The sequence below is a fragment of the Ambystoma mexicanum genome, chromosome 14 (genome assembly GCF_040938575.1).
Source record: "Ambystoma mexicanum isolate Mex_15411 chromosome 14, UKY_AmexF1_1, whole genome shotgun sequence".
Lineage (NCBI taxonomy): Eukaryota > Metazoa > Chordata > Amphibia > Caudata > Ambystomatidae > Ambystoma > Ambystoma mexicanum.
Window position 1 is genome coordinate 550,105,981 of NC_090940.1, and position 16,726 is coordinate 550,122,706.

The 16,726-nt window shown below is 45.2% G+C and overlaps 1 protein-coding gene across 4 annotated transcripts in view; it reads left to right on the plus strand.

Moving 5' to 3' along the window:
- The window catches only part of STON2 (stonin 2), a 991,146-nt gene that overhangs the window by 894,799 nt on the left and 79,621 nt on the right, over positions 1–16,726 (plus strand). For all 4 annotated transcript variants that reach the window (XM_069637853.1, XM_069637852.1, XM_069637854.1 and 1 more), the window contains one exon: positions 1,644–1,846. In XM_069637853.1, coding sequence (XP_069493954.1) covers positions 1,644–1,846 — 203 coding nt within the window. The remainder of the gene's footprint in view (positions 1–1,643; positions 1,847–16,726) is intronic.

Below are 16,726 nucleotides of genomic sequence, written 5' to 3' on the forward strand. Positions count from 1 at the left end.
CTTTGTCCCAGTACCAAAGTGGTAAAAAGGCGTAATCTTCATCACTCTCCGTTGCATCTTCTTCGTCCCAGTACTGTCAAGTGTCACATGTGGGAAAATAAGGGGAGCTCGCTTATAGGTTGGGGGAGGGTTAGGTTGGTCGGCAATAGGAAATGGGGGATACCATGTCTCACCCAAGGCGCCCCACTCCTCAAGGCTCCTCCACACAGGTGATCCTTCCTCGCTTCTCCACCCCCAGGGTCAAGGTCCAAGAGCGATGATCTTTTCTTGGCTACCTGTGCAGAGGATTCAAGGGGAGTAGGAGTTAGAATGCCCTCAGGTTTCTCACACTAAGTAGGTGCGTAGTTCAGCTCAGGTTCTACAAACCTTGCGAAATGACTCTTCTGAAGTGCTGGGTGACGATGTACCTGTGACAAAACATTCACTGCTATCGGTGGGGGGGAAGAGAAGTAATTTCCCTTGAACTAAAAACTTGTCTATTTCATTGTTGGTGCTTTGTGTTAGCACAATGGGAGCTTTAGGCTCTCTCAATAGAGGGTGTGGGGAGCACAAACATTGCCCTGCAGGGTCTCAATGGTAGTAGGGCAGGACTTAGGTTTCCAGCTTCCTGAATAGTCTGCCTTGATGAACTAATCGTGTGGGATGGGCCAGACCCTCACAACTGGGCACAGTGCTTGTCCCCTGCCATGTGACGGGTCTAAGGTAGATTGACTAGGGATGCTCCCCATGCCACCCCCAGGCCCACCATCTAACGAATGGGGATGACATCTTGTCTCCCTATTCACCACCTTGGTTGTCCACAGAACCATGTAGGAGACTTCATCACATATATTATCATTATATTGCAATCTCTCATTGTGTAAAATAATACCAACCTGTATTAACGTTATCCACACCATGTTTGACATATCCTGAAATGCCATCACAATGTCTGCGAAATCTCTGACTACTGAATCCAAAATGATAGAGTAAATGTGAACTAAAAATGCAAAATCTCCTTGCTCAGTTGACCTCAAGACTTCGTGGTAGCATAAGACTATGCACCATTCCGGTGGTAACGTCCATACAAATAACCTGATGCCCCCTGTGTGGTTTGTAATTGCCATATTGTTACACTGATCAGTATTTTCCCCCTTACTTTCTGGTTCTGAATATGCCATACAGTCCTTCTTTATGAAAAGGCGCTACACTGTATCTCTTCAAAATATTGGGCCTCATTATGACCCTGCTGGGCTGTAAACAACGGTGGCGGTAAACCTGCCACCACCGTTGTTTCCAGACCGGCACACTAGGAGTTCTGCAGGCTGGTGGCCTTACTCCCTCCAGGTCTGACCTGGCGAGAGTAACGCCACCCGCATGCAGACGGAAATGGAAACACCGGCTGTGTTAATTACGGTGCCAGTGTTTCCATGGTCCCCATCCCCATGGAGTCCTATGGGAATGGGGAGTAGCGTTAATCCGCCTCCGGAATGCCCCAGTAAATCCGGCAAGTCCGGAGGCAGTAATTCATTCCGGGTCCGATGTCAGCCTGCCGGTTTTTCGCACGGCTACCGCCGGACTCGGAATGAGGCCCATTGTATTCTGTATGTACCTGCTTCCAGCTGCTTCTGAGACTGTCCTTTTGTCTTGTCATCTCCTTGCAGCCTCAGGTCATCCACATTGCTTCTTCTGCCACCTAGAGCTGGGTTCGGACCGGGAAGTACCTTCCAGCTTTGTTGGCCATGTGGAGGTTGAGTTTGACATGCCTACTACATCAGCATCCAAGGCCACTGTCAGATCCATCTCTGTGGAAGACAAGACTGATGTCAGGAAATGGGTCAACTATTCTGCACACTACAACTACAAGGTACAGTGATAAGTAGCTGTTATATAGCATGTACAACTACAAGGTACATTTTCATGAACATTTGCATGTATGTAGATACAGAGGCTGGGGAGAGGTACACTTAGAAAGCACACATGGGAGGCACAATGGCCAGAATCATGTACACAAATAATGGAAAACTGTTGTTGTGTATGGTGATCGCCAACCACTTAAATAGTGTGTGAGGGTACTTTTGAAAGGAGGGGTTCTTTGGCTTGCGGCTGTGTGTAATGTGTCAACAGGGTGTGATTTTGTAGGGAGGACATTATGTATGCCTTATGTGTGTATGCTTTATGCCTGTTGGAGACACCCATGCAGATTCTGGAACACCAAGGATTCTGGCGTTAGCATGAACAAAATGCGAACAACATTCTTTTCTTGATGGGCAAAATTCCTTGGAGGACCAACAGAGCACAGCCCTTGAGCCAGTTAGTGAGGTTTACGAAGGCCTTTATCCTAACGACCAACCAACAAACTAGGAAAGGTCACATAGTACCTGTGGTTTTCTTATCCATGGCAGCTCCTCCTTTCGATGTAAATTGTCTGGCCTCACAGGACCCAAAGCAATTCACTTGGGATAATGAGTGAAATCCTCAGTCGACCCGCTCCTCCAATTTGCAGTTTCCCGATACTTTCTCCATATGATGTATGTTAGGAGGAGTTTCCTTGGGCACTCTTTCCAGGTTCCAGGTACATCCACTTCACATGGAAAAGGGTTTACGTTTGAGTATATCATGTTCTCTGAGGGGTAGGGTGGCAGAGCAGCCCAGGACTAACTCCCAGGCAGTAAGCAGGGTGGTCAGAAGATACAGCAAACACTTTGATAAATACTGTTTCAAGATGCTCATTCACCAGAATGTGGTCAGATCTCAGTGTAAACACAAACATTTTTTGTCTCAATAGGAGGTTCAAAAGTGTTAAAGTGAAAGTTCTTCAGTTTTTGCTAAGCATGGGTTCTGGTCTCTCCTCCCAGCTTAACGCAACAAAATGGATGTGGTGAATAGAGGCAGGTTGATCCAAGCAAAACATAAACAATTCCAAATAAAATGTCTCTCATTCTTCCTCTTGCTGCTTTTCACAATCCCTCGCAGTTGGCCCAGTCTTTTAGTGAAGTCCAAGTTTCTCAAATTCTTTAGCTTCCTCAGCAATGTTTGTGTGTTGCTAGAGGACACTGCAAGGCCTCCCGCACAGGCCCTAGACTGTCTGATAATCATTCTGTGGCACCCGCTACCTCCATGCCTCATGTCTTTGATCTCTGCCTGTCCAACCCTAACTGACTCTTCCACTACCAGTTTTGTTTCAAGCTTGTACATAGGGTTTTCTTTGTTAACGTTTCCCCTTTCGTTATCTGTTTTATCTCCTATCATACATTCTTTTCATTCTGGAATGTCCTCCTCCTATAGCTACCTTACTTGCTTCCCACTAAGTGTTGGGTTTGTGGTTGCCTCACTTTTCTTTTTTTTTATCAGTTTCTTTCAATAATTTCCTCTACAACTCTTCTCTACAACATATCCTGCACCTCACCTTTTCTCTTTACCACTTCCTGCTCAGATATTACTTTCTTAGGCATGCAGCAAGCCTGCTTTTTTGCTTCCTCTCCCTTGATTCCCTCCGCCATCACCTCCTTGGCGTCTCTTAACCCTTCCTCCTGGACTTCTCTTACCAGCTGGACTCCTCTCATCCCCTCTTCTTTAATCTCCCTTGACACCTCTTGCCTAATTCCTCTTACGACCTCCTCCTGATTTACCTCAATATTCAGTGCCATTTTTACTGCTCAACCACCCGAGTCTTTGTCTCCCCAGCTTCCTTAGTCTTTCTATCCCCAGTCTTTCCCTCCAAAGCCTTCTGAGCATTTCTTTCCACAGCCTCCTGAGTCTTTCTCTTCTCAGGCTTCTCGGGTCTTCATCTTCCCCGGCCTTCTGGATCTTTCTCTTCCCCTGCCTCCTAGTTCTTCCTCTTCCCCTGCTTCTTGGTCTTCCTTTCTTGGCCTCCAGGATTTTCCTCTTGCACAGCCTTGTGGGTCTTCCTCTTCCTCCTCGACAATATCTTGGGTCTTGCTCTTCCTGAGCATCCTGAGTCTCCTTCCCAAGCATCTTGGGTCTTTCTCTATTCATCATTCTGTGTCTTCCTCTCCCAAGCCTTCTGCGTATTCCTCTCCCCAGCCTCATGGGTATTCCTCTCCCCGGCAGCCTGGTTCTTCCTCTGCCCAGCCTCCTCAGTCCTCCTACCTCCAGCCCCCTGGGTCTTCTCTCCACATCCTCTTTGGTCTTCCCCTTCCCAGTCTCCTCTGTCTTCTCACAAACCTACTGGCACTTGCTCTCCCAAGCCTGCTGGGCCTCTTCTCCAGCCACCTAACTCCTCCCTACTGCCTCCTGGAACCTCCTATTCCCAGGTTCCAGGGTCTGCCTCTTCCCAGTGCTCTGGATCTACCTCCTCCCAGTCCTCTGGTTCTCTTTACCCAGTATACTGGGTATATCCTCCAGCTTCATATCTCCTATTTACCTTGGCTGCCTGGGTTCTCCTTTCCCCAGCTTCCTGGCTCCTCCTTTCCCCAGCTTCCTGGCTCTTTCCTGTGGCACCTGCTCCATCTCCTTCTGCACTCTTTGACATTGGGCCTCATTCCGAGTCTGGCGGTAAGTGTTAACGGCCACCGGTAACGAGACCGGTGCCGTTAAACCCTTACTACCCTATTCCGAGTTCCCTTTGCGGGTTGGAACTTAACACCTGCTTTTTGCAGGCGTTAAAAAACCAACCCGCAAAGGGACCTTTGAGCTAATTACGGCACCGTAATTTACGGTGCCGTAATTAGCACCTTCCCCATTCCCATTGAGCCCTAAGGGGCAAAAATGGGAATGGGGAAGGGCCCATGGTGAATGGGGAATTACCGACCCCGCCAACATTGGAATGGGGCGGTAATTCCGCCATTCACCATGGCGGAGTCGGAATGATAACGGCGTCAACCAAGGCGCTTAATAGTACCTTGGTTAACGCCAGGGTCGGAATGAGGCCCATTGTCTCTAAATGTGCTCATTCTTCCACACCCACAGCCTTTGCCTCAGGCCAGTCATTTTATAGGACCTAGTCCCTGCCTTCCAGTCTCTTTGGTTTCAGAGAGCTTGGGTGTGACTTCATATACCACTGGCATAGGATTGGCTATAAGCCTTTTTGCTGTGGAGGGCTTACAGTTCTGACGAATCAGTCTCGGCTTTGCCGGTTGTCGCATCAGAGACCGAGGGGGCTGTTACTGAGTACCAGAAAATTCCTGAGTTATTCAGCACCTACCCTAGCATTTTTATGCCTCCAAAAACGGTTTTATTAAACACACGCTCACTAGCTGATCAATCGACAGAGATAGCAGACCATGGGCCTCATTACAACTTTGCTGGTCCAGAAACAACAGCGCTGGTAAGCTTACCGGCACCTTTGTTTCCAGACCGGCAAAGTACAAGTCTGGGTCTGCCGCGGCAGGCGGAACGGCATCTGCCCGCAGACTTTCATGGCAGACCGGCACCATTATAAACGGTGCTTGCATGGTCCCCATTCCCATTGAGTCCTGGGAATGGGGACTAACAATTATTGCTGCCTGACTTACTGGACTGCCAGGGCTGTATTGCTGCAGTTATTCCAGCAAGTCAGGCGGCGGTAAATCATTGCGAGTCAGGCGGCAGCCTGCCTGTTTTACCGGCACGGCTACTGCCGGACTCGTAATGAGGCCCTATATCTTGTCTGCCAACCTACACTCCTCTCAACTAGCCACACCTGATGGCTACAAAATGTTGCACACTGACTGCGTAGGGCAAAGGGGTGGGGGGGGTGCCAATTATCTTTAGGGAAAATATTAACTTCTTTGTATCCAGCGCTTTGGCACTTGATGCCTGTGTGGGTATGCTGGTTAAATTTAGTCTGAGCCCTACCGCCACCCTTAGTCTCCTTATTCTTTACCGTCCCTCTGCCACCTTGCCAGTTTTTCAAGAACATCTTTTGGCTTTCCTGGGATCTTACACAAAATTAAAAACCCTGCCCTGTTATTAGTGGTTGGTGATTTTAACCTGTGAGCTAACGATCCACGGGATTTGGAGAATGGCTCTTTACTGAATCTCCTGGAGAGCATAGGGCTAAAACAACATGTTACTGTCCCTACTCATCAAGGAGGTAACATACTTGACTGGATTTTATCCAGAAATCAGCTTATTATGTCTGTAGACATAAAAACTTGCTGTTGGTCAGACCCCCACTTAGTTTTCTTCACAATTATTATATTTGTTTATGCTGCCGATAATGTACGTGAGTGCCCTAAATCCATCTTGCGCAGAGGTACTCGCAAAATGTCTCCGGAGGCCTTCAAGTCCATTGTCTCTCCCCAATTGGTGGATATTGAGGGTAAGGGTTCATTGGAATCATCTATTGTTCAGCTGCGTGATATTTTAAATGCTGCATTTGAGAAATTAGCACCCTTGAAACCCATAAGCAAAGAAGTGTATCCTAGGGCCAACCAGTGGTTCTCCTCTGATATTCTGGCAGCCAGACAGCTCAAACAGGCTGCTGAAAGACGATAGCAGAAAAATCCAGTAAAAATGACTTTAGCTCTGTATAGAGAAGCAGCTAAATATTATAAAGATGCTATCCTGACAGCAAAAAAAGCTAAGATGGAAGAGCTCATCCTTGGAGATAAATCTAATACCAGAGAGCTCTTCAAAATTTTCAAAAAGCTAAAAGCAAAAACACAAGAGCCACAGTTAGTTGGGGACGTTCCTTGGTGGCAAAAGATCCATGACGGCTTGGTTCAAAAGGTTAGACAACACCAGGGGAGTATGCCTACCAATCCTCACACCCCTCATGCGTTAGGCATGAATACTAGGACCTTTGATCTGGATAAAGATAAAGAGGCTGATGTCTTCTCGTTCAAGCAGGTCTCAGTCCAGGAGTTATTGTCAATGGTCGCTAATCTGAAACCCACCCAATGTAAAGGGGATGTCTTCCCTGCAACACAGTTTAAAGAATACTTCCCAGTATTGCCATACCAGTCACATCCTTTATCAGTCTTTCCTTCCAGGAGGAGAAAGTTCCAGATTGCATTAAGGAAGCTTGGATCTCCCCCTTTATTAAAAAAGGAAAGCCTAGATCTTCAGGAACCCCTGAACTACCGCCCGATAACAAATGTCCCTTTCCTGTTGAAAATCATCAACAAAGTTGCCTGCACACAGTACAGTGCCTTTGTCGAAGAGAAGGACCTTCTCTCAAAGGGCCAGTCTGGCTTTAGGAAAAATAATCGAACAGAAACTGCTCTGGTGGAAGTTAGGTCTGCCCTTGCTGGAAGATCAGGGTAGCCAGGCTATGCTGCTCTTGTTGGACCTGTCTGCCACCTTTGATTTGGTTGATCATGATAGGCTGGACGGACAGGCTAATTGAGGTTTGCAACTGTTCCAAGTAAGCAGCTAACTGGTTCAGATCTTTTCTTGAACAAAGGAAAGCTAAAGTAGCTATGGTGGACTTTAAGTCTCAAGAGGTCCTGCTTTACTGTGGTGTTGCACAAGGATCCCGTGTGTCCCTGCTGCTATATAACATCTATTCTAGGCCTCTTTTTGATCTCTTGAATAGTACGGTGTCAAATATGCTAATTATGCTGATGACACCCAGATCATCCTGGAAATGCCTGGTTTCTACGAGGCAGACTCAAGGTTGATCAGTGGGGTCTTTGATACCATTAGAGCCTGGGTGGGAAATAACTCAATGGCATTAAATGATAAGAAAACTGAGATCTTAATCCTCGGCAGCTCAGCCAAGGTTAAGTCATTGGGCCCTCAGTATGAGGCCTTTTTGATTGCCGGGGCCAGTATTCAGTTCTCTAGCCAGGTAAAAACCTTGGGGGTGGTCTTTGATTGTGTAATCTTGACTTGAAGAAACATGTTTCCTACTTAACTTCCAACTGTACTTATATGACTCAGTTGTTTTGGCAGATTCAGCCATATTTGTCAGAGTGAAACAGGCCTTTGATAGCTACAGTGATTATTAATTCCAGGCTTGATTACTGCAGTAGGCTCCTAGTTAGCACCACACAAGCAAATGTAAAAAAAATTGCAAGTTATCCCGAACGGGCTGTTAGAGCTATATGTGACATCGGAAGTAGAGACCATGTCTCGGATGCCCAGATTCGCTTTAAAGCATCCTGCTTGGTGTATAAATGCCTTGCAGGTACTGCTCCTAGTTATAGCAAATCAGGTATCAGAAGACTGCCTTATAGGCAAACTGTGCGGTCAAATAACAAGAACGTACTCCTGCAACCGCGCTCTAAACTCAAGAGGTTTGGAGACCTGAGCTTTAATTTCTGGGGCCCTGGGGTCTGGAACGATCTATCCCTCCATCAGGCAGCTTCCGTTCCTTGCTCAGTTTAGAAAAGCACTAAAAACCCATCTGTTTGATAGTAGAAGAAGTTAGGCCTCCTTCCCCTTTTTCCTTCTTAGTATCTGACTACTACCCCACGGCCATCCACTGCTACCTCTATGTTTTATGTTTGTACTGTCTGTCTGCGCTCTGAGGCCTGCGGGCGAGTTGGTTCTTAATACAAATTCAATAGAATAGACATGGGCCTTGTTGGCACCCCCTTCCTATAAGTGGTCCTCTCTGCTTGCCACACACTGGCCCTGCCCTCCATGTGGACTCCTTTAGGCTAACCTGTCTTAAGTATATGAGTGTGGAGCTCTTATGAGGTGACAGGTTGACTGCTCAAGTTTCCTGTCCTAGATCAAGCCCCACTCTTTACTGCTGCAGTTTGTAAATGATTTTGGTACCTCAGTGAGAGGAGCTAAGAGTGCAGTGTGAGGGTGCAGAAGGAAGAAGCATCGGACACAATGGTGGCATGTTTTTGAGTAGAGACTTTTATTAAATGAAAAAGTGTTGGAAAAATTGCTCTATCCCTAAAACTAAGAGGTGGTTCCCTGCCTCTAAGAAAACTAAGGAAATTGTCAGAACGTCCAAATTATAAAGTCCGTCCCTGTTGTGTATCAAAAAGCCTAAAACTAAAAAGGGTAGCCCCTGAATACAGGGTTGGTGGGGGTCATATGTAATTAACAAATATAGATAGTCCGAGCTGTGTTAAAGTACTTCAAGATTCAGTATGAACTTAATTCATAAGTGGCATGCATCTACAAGGATATCACGTTAGGTATATCCTAAAGCAATAAGACATTCACTTGTAATTGTGTAGTGCGTTCACTTCTATTTAGAAGTAGTTTATTCTTATTCAAATTGTTCAAAAAATCACAGTATTGCAATATACTGTATCATGAAGAGTGACATTATACATAAAGAGAACAAAGAAAAATGTATACAATACGATTCAATCAAATATAAAAACGAAAAGGAAAAAGTCAGAACAATCAATTAGTTCAAACATTTAATATTCATATCTTCTGAATTCACAAAGAAAAGAAAATTGAAGAAAATTCAGTGGTTTCTTACCTGTAACTCGTGAATAGTTTAGGGTCTAAGCATCAGTCTATGCGCTAAATCTTGTTTAGTGAATGTCCAGGAGTCAGCCGAGACTTTGGGTCTGACTGCATTGTGCTATTGTGCTCTCTGCGGCTACGAGTGCCTGGAGGCGGAGCTGGTGTGGAATCAGTCTTTCCTTGCTGCCTACATAACATACCAGCGGGCGCGGAGTCAGCCGAGTCTTTGGGTTTTCGGGGGTGAGCGGTGAGCCGTGAGCGGGGCTCAGAGCTTGGAGTATTGAAGTACTGGAGTACAGGAGTCTGCAAGCTATATGTCGAGAAGTTCGAAATCTGATCCCCCAGGGCTGAGGCCACTCAACGCCAGTCCGCTTTCACGCCAGAAAACACTGCAGCAATTACAGCATCGACTGGAGCCCGGAGTTTGCATGTCAATGCTCCAAGGTGAGTGCGTTGATGATAGCAATGATGACAATGGTGACGCTGTGTTTGTACCGCAAGTAATGCAAGAAATTGATTGTTTTGGAGTACCTCATAAGGACGCACTTGACATTGTGAGCATATCATGTTCTACCCCAGTCACACAACTATCTCGTATTGGAACAAAATTGTTGATGACTGTAGACGCCAGCACAAAATTCAACCCAGTTTATCCAGGCAAGACAGGATCTGCACTGGAGTCTTCTATCGGCTATAACGTAGATGCTGACGCCGCTGATGCTGCGAGTAACTTTGACGAAACTCACTCCTTAAGAACTGATGTTTCAGACTGTGCCCTCTTGGAGATCAGTAAATGCACTGATAAACTGCTCACCCCACTGCTCACTCCCAGTCATGAAAAGGAGATGGCAAAGGGAAAACATTTAGACTCTGTGGACATTGAGATAACAAACCAGGAAGAGCTGAAGATGACTGTTTCCCCTTCTGAAGCATTTGTCAATGCAAATGCTCAAGCCTCGCCAAGCAAACCAGCGGCGAGGATATGCAACAGGCTCAGGCCTCGAAGATACCATCAAATGAGAAACTAAATCCCTTGGCTGTAAGCGAAGAAAACTTCTAGCCTCTCAGTCCAGCTCGTCCCTTGTCCAATAATAAAGAGAAAAGTCCACCTATCGTCCCCTTTGCACACATTGCCGCCAGAGAAGCAAGATTACCAGAACGACTAATGGCAGACATTTTACTTGTAAAAAAGAAATTGGACAGTTCCAGTAGACAAACAATGAAGAGAGACGATTCTGGCTGCCTATTCTTGCCGATACCCGCATGCAACATTAAATATATAAGAGCTGGTGATCTAAGTAATTGCAGGACTGGGACTGGGAAAAGTGAGAAAACCAGTCACCCAGTAAACTTTGCGGCAAGTGAAACTCAGACACTTTCCAACTAAATGAAGGAAAAGAAGGCACACCTTTTTCAGCTTCGTCCCTCTAATGTGGGAAGTGAAGAGGAAGCCGACTTAGATCAGACCTCGTTTGATAACCATAGTGAGAAACTCAGCTCACATCAAAATACAGACGGCTCGACGCAAGCAAACAAACAACATTTATCTGTTGCTGCTGGTCTGCAAATACATAACAAGGTTATGGCGGCTACTTCTACGTTGTTGATTCCATTCATAACGTTGTATGAGTCACTACATGAAACAGTAAAAGATCAGACTTCCATGTTAACACTAATAAATAGCAAAATTAGCATCTTGGAAACAATGTCATCTCAAATAACGAAACGTTTGGACGTTGAAGTAGAAAATTCTTCTCAATGGCAACATTGTTTAAGTGACATTACAAGCACAGAGAGAAACCAAAATAATGACATGATGGATGCGATAATGGAGAACACGAAATGGATGAGACATAACGCGAATCTGAATTGGCAAGGAACTGACTGCCACAGATGTAACTGCAGTATGTCCCTGCACACAGGAGTCCTCACTAAACATATAAACGACTGTGTGCCGAATCCAGCACTTAGGATTACTATAACGGCGCAGTCAAAAATTAGCATAGAAGAAAAAGAGAACTCACCACGCTCAATTCTTGGATTGACAAAATTAGGAGTTTGTCAAGAGGTTGGTGCTGCCCCTCAAATCCCTGACATGGCATCTGCAGTGTTAAAAATAAACAGTGACAAGGGTAAAAGATCAAATCGGGTAGTTCCCGCAAACATTGGGAAGGAGATGGCACAAGATCCAAAGACTATGAAGCCCGTACCTGTAGTCCTGGGATGCAGACCAGATGCAATGATGAATAAGTCTGGTCCACTGACCACTACTTTCTTTTGGAACATTTAGCAAAAATGTTCTTACAATCACGGGAACTGTGATATCTAAACAATCAGACCTGGCCAAAGTTACGAACAAAAGAAAAACTATGATCAGGAAGAAAAAACAGACAAGCCGTTCAAAAACGTTAATTCGAAATTTAACAACGCTCCCTCCAATTTCTATGTTCGAACGGGTCAATAAGACGACCAAAACAAACAATGATCAAACAACAAAGCCAAGTCAATCAGTGGAGCAAAAAACATCAAACTTGACTGGCAATCCTAATAAACGAGCTAGACTCGAGGAAGAGTCGATCGAGGAAATTCACTTGTTTACGTCGGAAGATCTGGCTAATCTTTCTACCTATCCGAGTGATGATGACGTCGCAGAGATTTCACCTAAGGCATCTTTCGAAAACTCGATTTTCGTCCCCACTCAATCACACCTAAAGTCGACTTCAGTAAAAACCGGAAGCGACTTGCCTTTGCAAAGGCGGTTTGAAGTGGCTACAAGAATTCTAGAAGAAAAAAGAACAGGTGAACTGGACAGAGCTACTACTAAAACGGGCTCCACACAAAAGCACAAGATGAAACCATTGGATGTGTCAACTCAAAGATTGAATCCAAAATTTGCTAAAGCACAGGAAAAAATAACAATACGATAGGACGCTTAACAACAGTCGTTCTAGAAGATGCAATTCCACTAATGACACAATAAAATTGAAATTGGAGTATATTCTTCGGGACAAGACCGAAATAAATCTAAATAGAAAAAACATAATTGATCTCCTAAATTGTGATCCATCATTAAGAACAATCAAATCAGAGGATATTAAGATAGTGGAATACCTGTCAGAGAGGCACTCTGACCGAGTTTTGCTTCATGTTCAATCCCACCTGGTTGCAAAAATTCTTAAAGCCGCTAAAATTGACTTACTCACACTGGGATATGAGATTTGGGATGCCAGTGATTGTGATGTTAAGCCCCCTAGAAAAACATATACTCCCAACGTGTCCAGATCGGATAGATCAAACGAGAATGAAGCCAGGAGTCGTTCTCTTCAGGTGCATTTTGAGCAGAAAAGGACTGCGAATTGCCCGAATAGGCACTCGACTAAAAACAACAAAACAGATAATTTGGCCACTTCAAGATGATTTGAGAAGATACAATGTTAGGATACTGTGTCAAGACAAGTGGACCAGCATTCTCTAATTTCATGGAACACTCGCGGATTTGTTCACTTACTGCAAGACGATGAGCTAAAAACTGGTAAAGTACTCACTTATCTGCTTGCAGGAGACGTGGATGCGCGCCTCACCAGTATGTGAAGGGTACACAGTTTGTTTAAATCTGGCCTCCAAAAACTCTCCTGGTCGTCCATTTTCTGGGTTACTGACATTGATGAAAGACATCCCAGGATGGATTCTGTTAAAGTCCTACCATCCAAATCCATTTGTGCAAGGTATAATTAATCAAACACCTTTAGACGAGGTTGGCCAGAGGAATAACATATTGCTACTAAATGTCTATTGGAACCCGGGGAAAGATGTCCACAAAACAATTTCTGTCTTCTATATCAAGATTAGTAGATGACTTTATACTCGACTTCCATATCTCCACAGTTATAATTTGCAGAGACAATTCTTGTGTCAACGACGATGGACTTATAAAAGATCTCTATGGAGAAAGTGTATATAACCGAGGAAATTGATGGCTCAATGTTATGAATTCAAGAAACTGTGAGATGCTCAATGGCCAAACTGTTGGAGATATTCCAGCCTGCCATACATGGCAACGTGACAACTCCCATAAAACCTTAGATTATATTTGGGAATCATGTAACTTTAGAGAAGAGATAAAAAAATCTAAGGATAAAGAAAATGCGAAATAGTGACCATGATGCTGTGGTACTTTCTTGGGATGCAAGCTCTGCATGGACTCAGACAAATGAAATTTATGGGACACCGTTGGAAATAAACCAAGGCCTAAATCGACTTAGAATGAAGCCGGCAGAAATTGTAGATAGCGAGAAATGTACTGCCTACAACACAGAGAACGGGAGTATCTCAGATTATGACGCTCTGTTAATTCTCTATAAGTCAACAAAAAGTGGCTTTAAATCTGATCATCAGAGGCACACTCACCCATTCAGTAAAAAAATAATGCCTGCAAAAAAAGCCTTGAAGGACGATCTAAAGCGTATGAAATCCGAACTTCGAAATTAATTATTCCAAAAACTTAGAAAAAACAGAAGTTTAGAAATTGGCTGTCAAATTTTAAGCATATGCGAAATCAAGAGCAAGCTGAAGTAATGCTAAAACTGATTTGGAGCGGGAAGAGCCGTGAAACCTGGGCAATTATAAATGCAGGGTCTCAATCACAAAAAGCCAATATGGAAAACGGGGTAAGTGAGTCTGCCTGGATACTACATTTAGAATGGATTGTGTCCTCCCAAGTATTCCTCATGTTATGATAACTCGTTGTCTCCAGCTTCGCTGCTTCGGTTAACTCGTTGTCTCCAGCTTCGCTGCTTCTGGAAAAAATGTTCTCTCGGCAGAGGGCGCTGTGCTCGAGGTCGTGGCGTCGATTGTCCCTCGATGGACTCCGTACTCTGTCGACGTCACAGATGGTATAAATAGCTCGAGCCTCGCCCGTAGCTTCAGTTCTGTTTTTTCGATGAAACATAGGAGGAACACCCAGGCGTGCCCCTTAACTGATGCACTCATCGTGAGAGGAAAGTGTAAGAACACGTAAACTGTACTGTGGGGTAGGATGGGAGGGTCGATGAGGAATACGTGGGAGGAACATCCAGTCGAAAGATCGTTACAGTTGGTAAGTAACTTGTTCTTCGAATGGATTGTGTCCTCCCACATATTTCTCATCTTATGAGAGACTCCCATAGCAGTGACAATTTTGGAGGTGGGAGTACTAGTTTTAGTTTTCGTGAACAGAATGCAGAACTGCCTTGGCAAATAATCCCTCATTGGAGGAGGCAGTATCCAAGCAGTAATGCTTGACAAAAGTATGCATTGTTTTCCAAGTTGCAGCTGCACAAATATCTGTTGCCGGGACTCCCCTCTTTAGAGCCGCAGAAGTAGCCATTCCCCTTGTAGAATGGGCACGAAGCCCATATGGTGGGTCTTTTCCCACTAATCTGTAGCATTCAATTATGGCTAAGATGATCCAGCAGGATATAGTCTGTTTTGTTACAGATAAGCCTAGTTTATGACCAATATAGCCCACAAATAGTTGGTCATCTTGTCGCAATTTAGACATCCTTGAGATGTAAAAACTAAGAGCCCTCTTGGGATCTAGTCTGTGCAGTCTCTCCTCTTCCTTGCCCAAATGAGGAGGAGGATAAAAAGTTGGTAGTACTATTTTTTGTGACAAATGGAAGTCCGAAACTACCTTTGGTAAGAATGAAGGTTTAACTTTAAGGACTACCTTATCCTTATAAAAAATAGTATATGGTGGTCTGCATGAGAGAGCCTGAAGTTCACTAACCCTGCGGGCTGATGATAGGGCCACAAGAAGGACAGTGTTTAGTGTTAAAAGCCTCAATAGACATGAGTGCAGAGGCTCAAAAGGTATGCAAGTCAAGAATTTTAATACTAAATTTAAGTCCCAAGTTGGGACATGAAAAGGTATTGGAGGGTATACGTCAGTAAGTCCTTTTAAGAATTGAATTATTAGTGGTATTTTGAAATATGACACCTCTTCCGAGGTGGGCTTGAAAATGGACAGCGCAGCAAGGTATCCTTTGATTGTTCCTATCTGGAGCCCCAGATTGGCTAGATGTAATAGAAAAGAGAGCACTACTGGAGTGCCACATTGAAAAGGGTCCACATCCTTATCTTTGCACCAGTTACTAAACCTGTTCCAGCGACATCGATACAAAGATTTTGTTGCTGGCCTTCTGGCCGAAAGCAAGACTTCCATTACATCATCCAGAAGATCCCAATCCTTGTATCTCAACCTCTCAGAAACCATGCGTGAAGGTTGAGTGTCTTGACCTCTGGATGGAGAACCCGACCTTCCTCTTGCGAGAGAAGATCCTCTCTTTGCGGAAGACGTATTGGAGGGCAGATGGACATGTCTAGAAGGTCCAGGTACCACGTCCTCCTGACCCAATACGGGGCAATTAGAATCAGGGTTTTCCTGAACTTTATCAACCTCCTGATTACTTGAGGAGTCACGGGGACTGGGGGAAACGCATACAGCAGTGGAAACTTCCACTCCACCACGAATGCGTCTCCCAGAGCTCCTCTTTAAGGAAATTCCCTTGAGCAGTACTGATCGCACTTCCGGTTGATCGCGGTGGCGAACAGATCCACTTGATCTCCAGAAGGACTTCCTGAGCCAACTCCCACTCGTGGGAGACTGAACACTGCCTGCTCAGAGCGTCTGCCGCCGTGTTCTTCTCTCCGTCTAGGTGAATTGCCGATAGAGAGATTCCTTCTTTCATTGCCCAGAACCAGAGCTGCATTGCCTCTCTGCACAGTGGTAGTGACCCTACACCTCCTCTCTTGTTGAGGTAGTACTTTGCCACTGTATTGTCCGTCATTATCAGGACATTCTTTCCCTGTACAGAGGGCAGAAAGGCTTTCAGCGCTACCCTCAGCTCCAAAAGGTCGATGTGTAGTTTGGACTCCGATGGAGACCAACGACCGCTGATTGTCAGATCGTTGGTGTGTGCTCCCCACCCTGTGAGTGAGGCGTCCGTCACTACTGTTATCTCCGGCCATGGTTGCCAAAAAGACTCTCCCTTGAGAATGTTGTCATTGCAAGCCCACCATAGAAGATCCTGAGAAACTGCGCTCGGGACTTGCAGAAGATCCGACATATTCCCTGAGAACTGGGACCACTGAGTTCTGAGTGCCCATTGAAGGGATATCATTCTCAACCTGGCCTCTGGTACTAGGAAAATGCAGGATGCCATGAGGCCGAGCAACCTGAGAAAATCGAAGGCCGGTAGACGTTGGGCATTCTGGAATTTTGTTACCATCTGCTGGATGTGGAGAGCTCTCACTTCGGGAGGCAAGGCTTTTCCCGAGGAAAGGAAGTGTCCAAGACTGCTCTGATAAACTGGAGCTTCTGGGATGGTATCATGTGGGACTTCCTGAAATTGAGGGAGAAGCCCAATTTGTGGAGGAA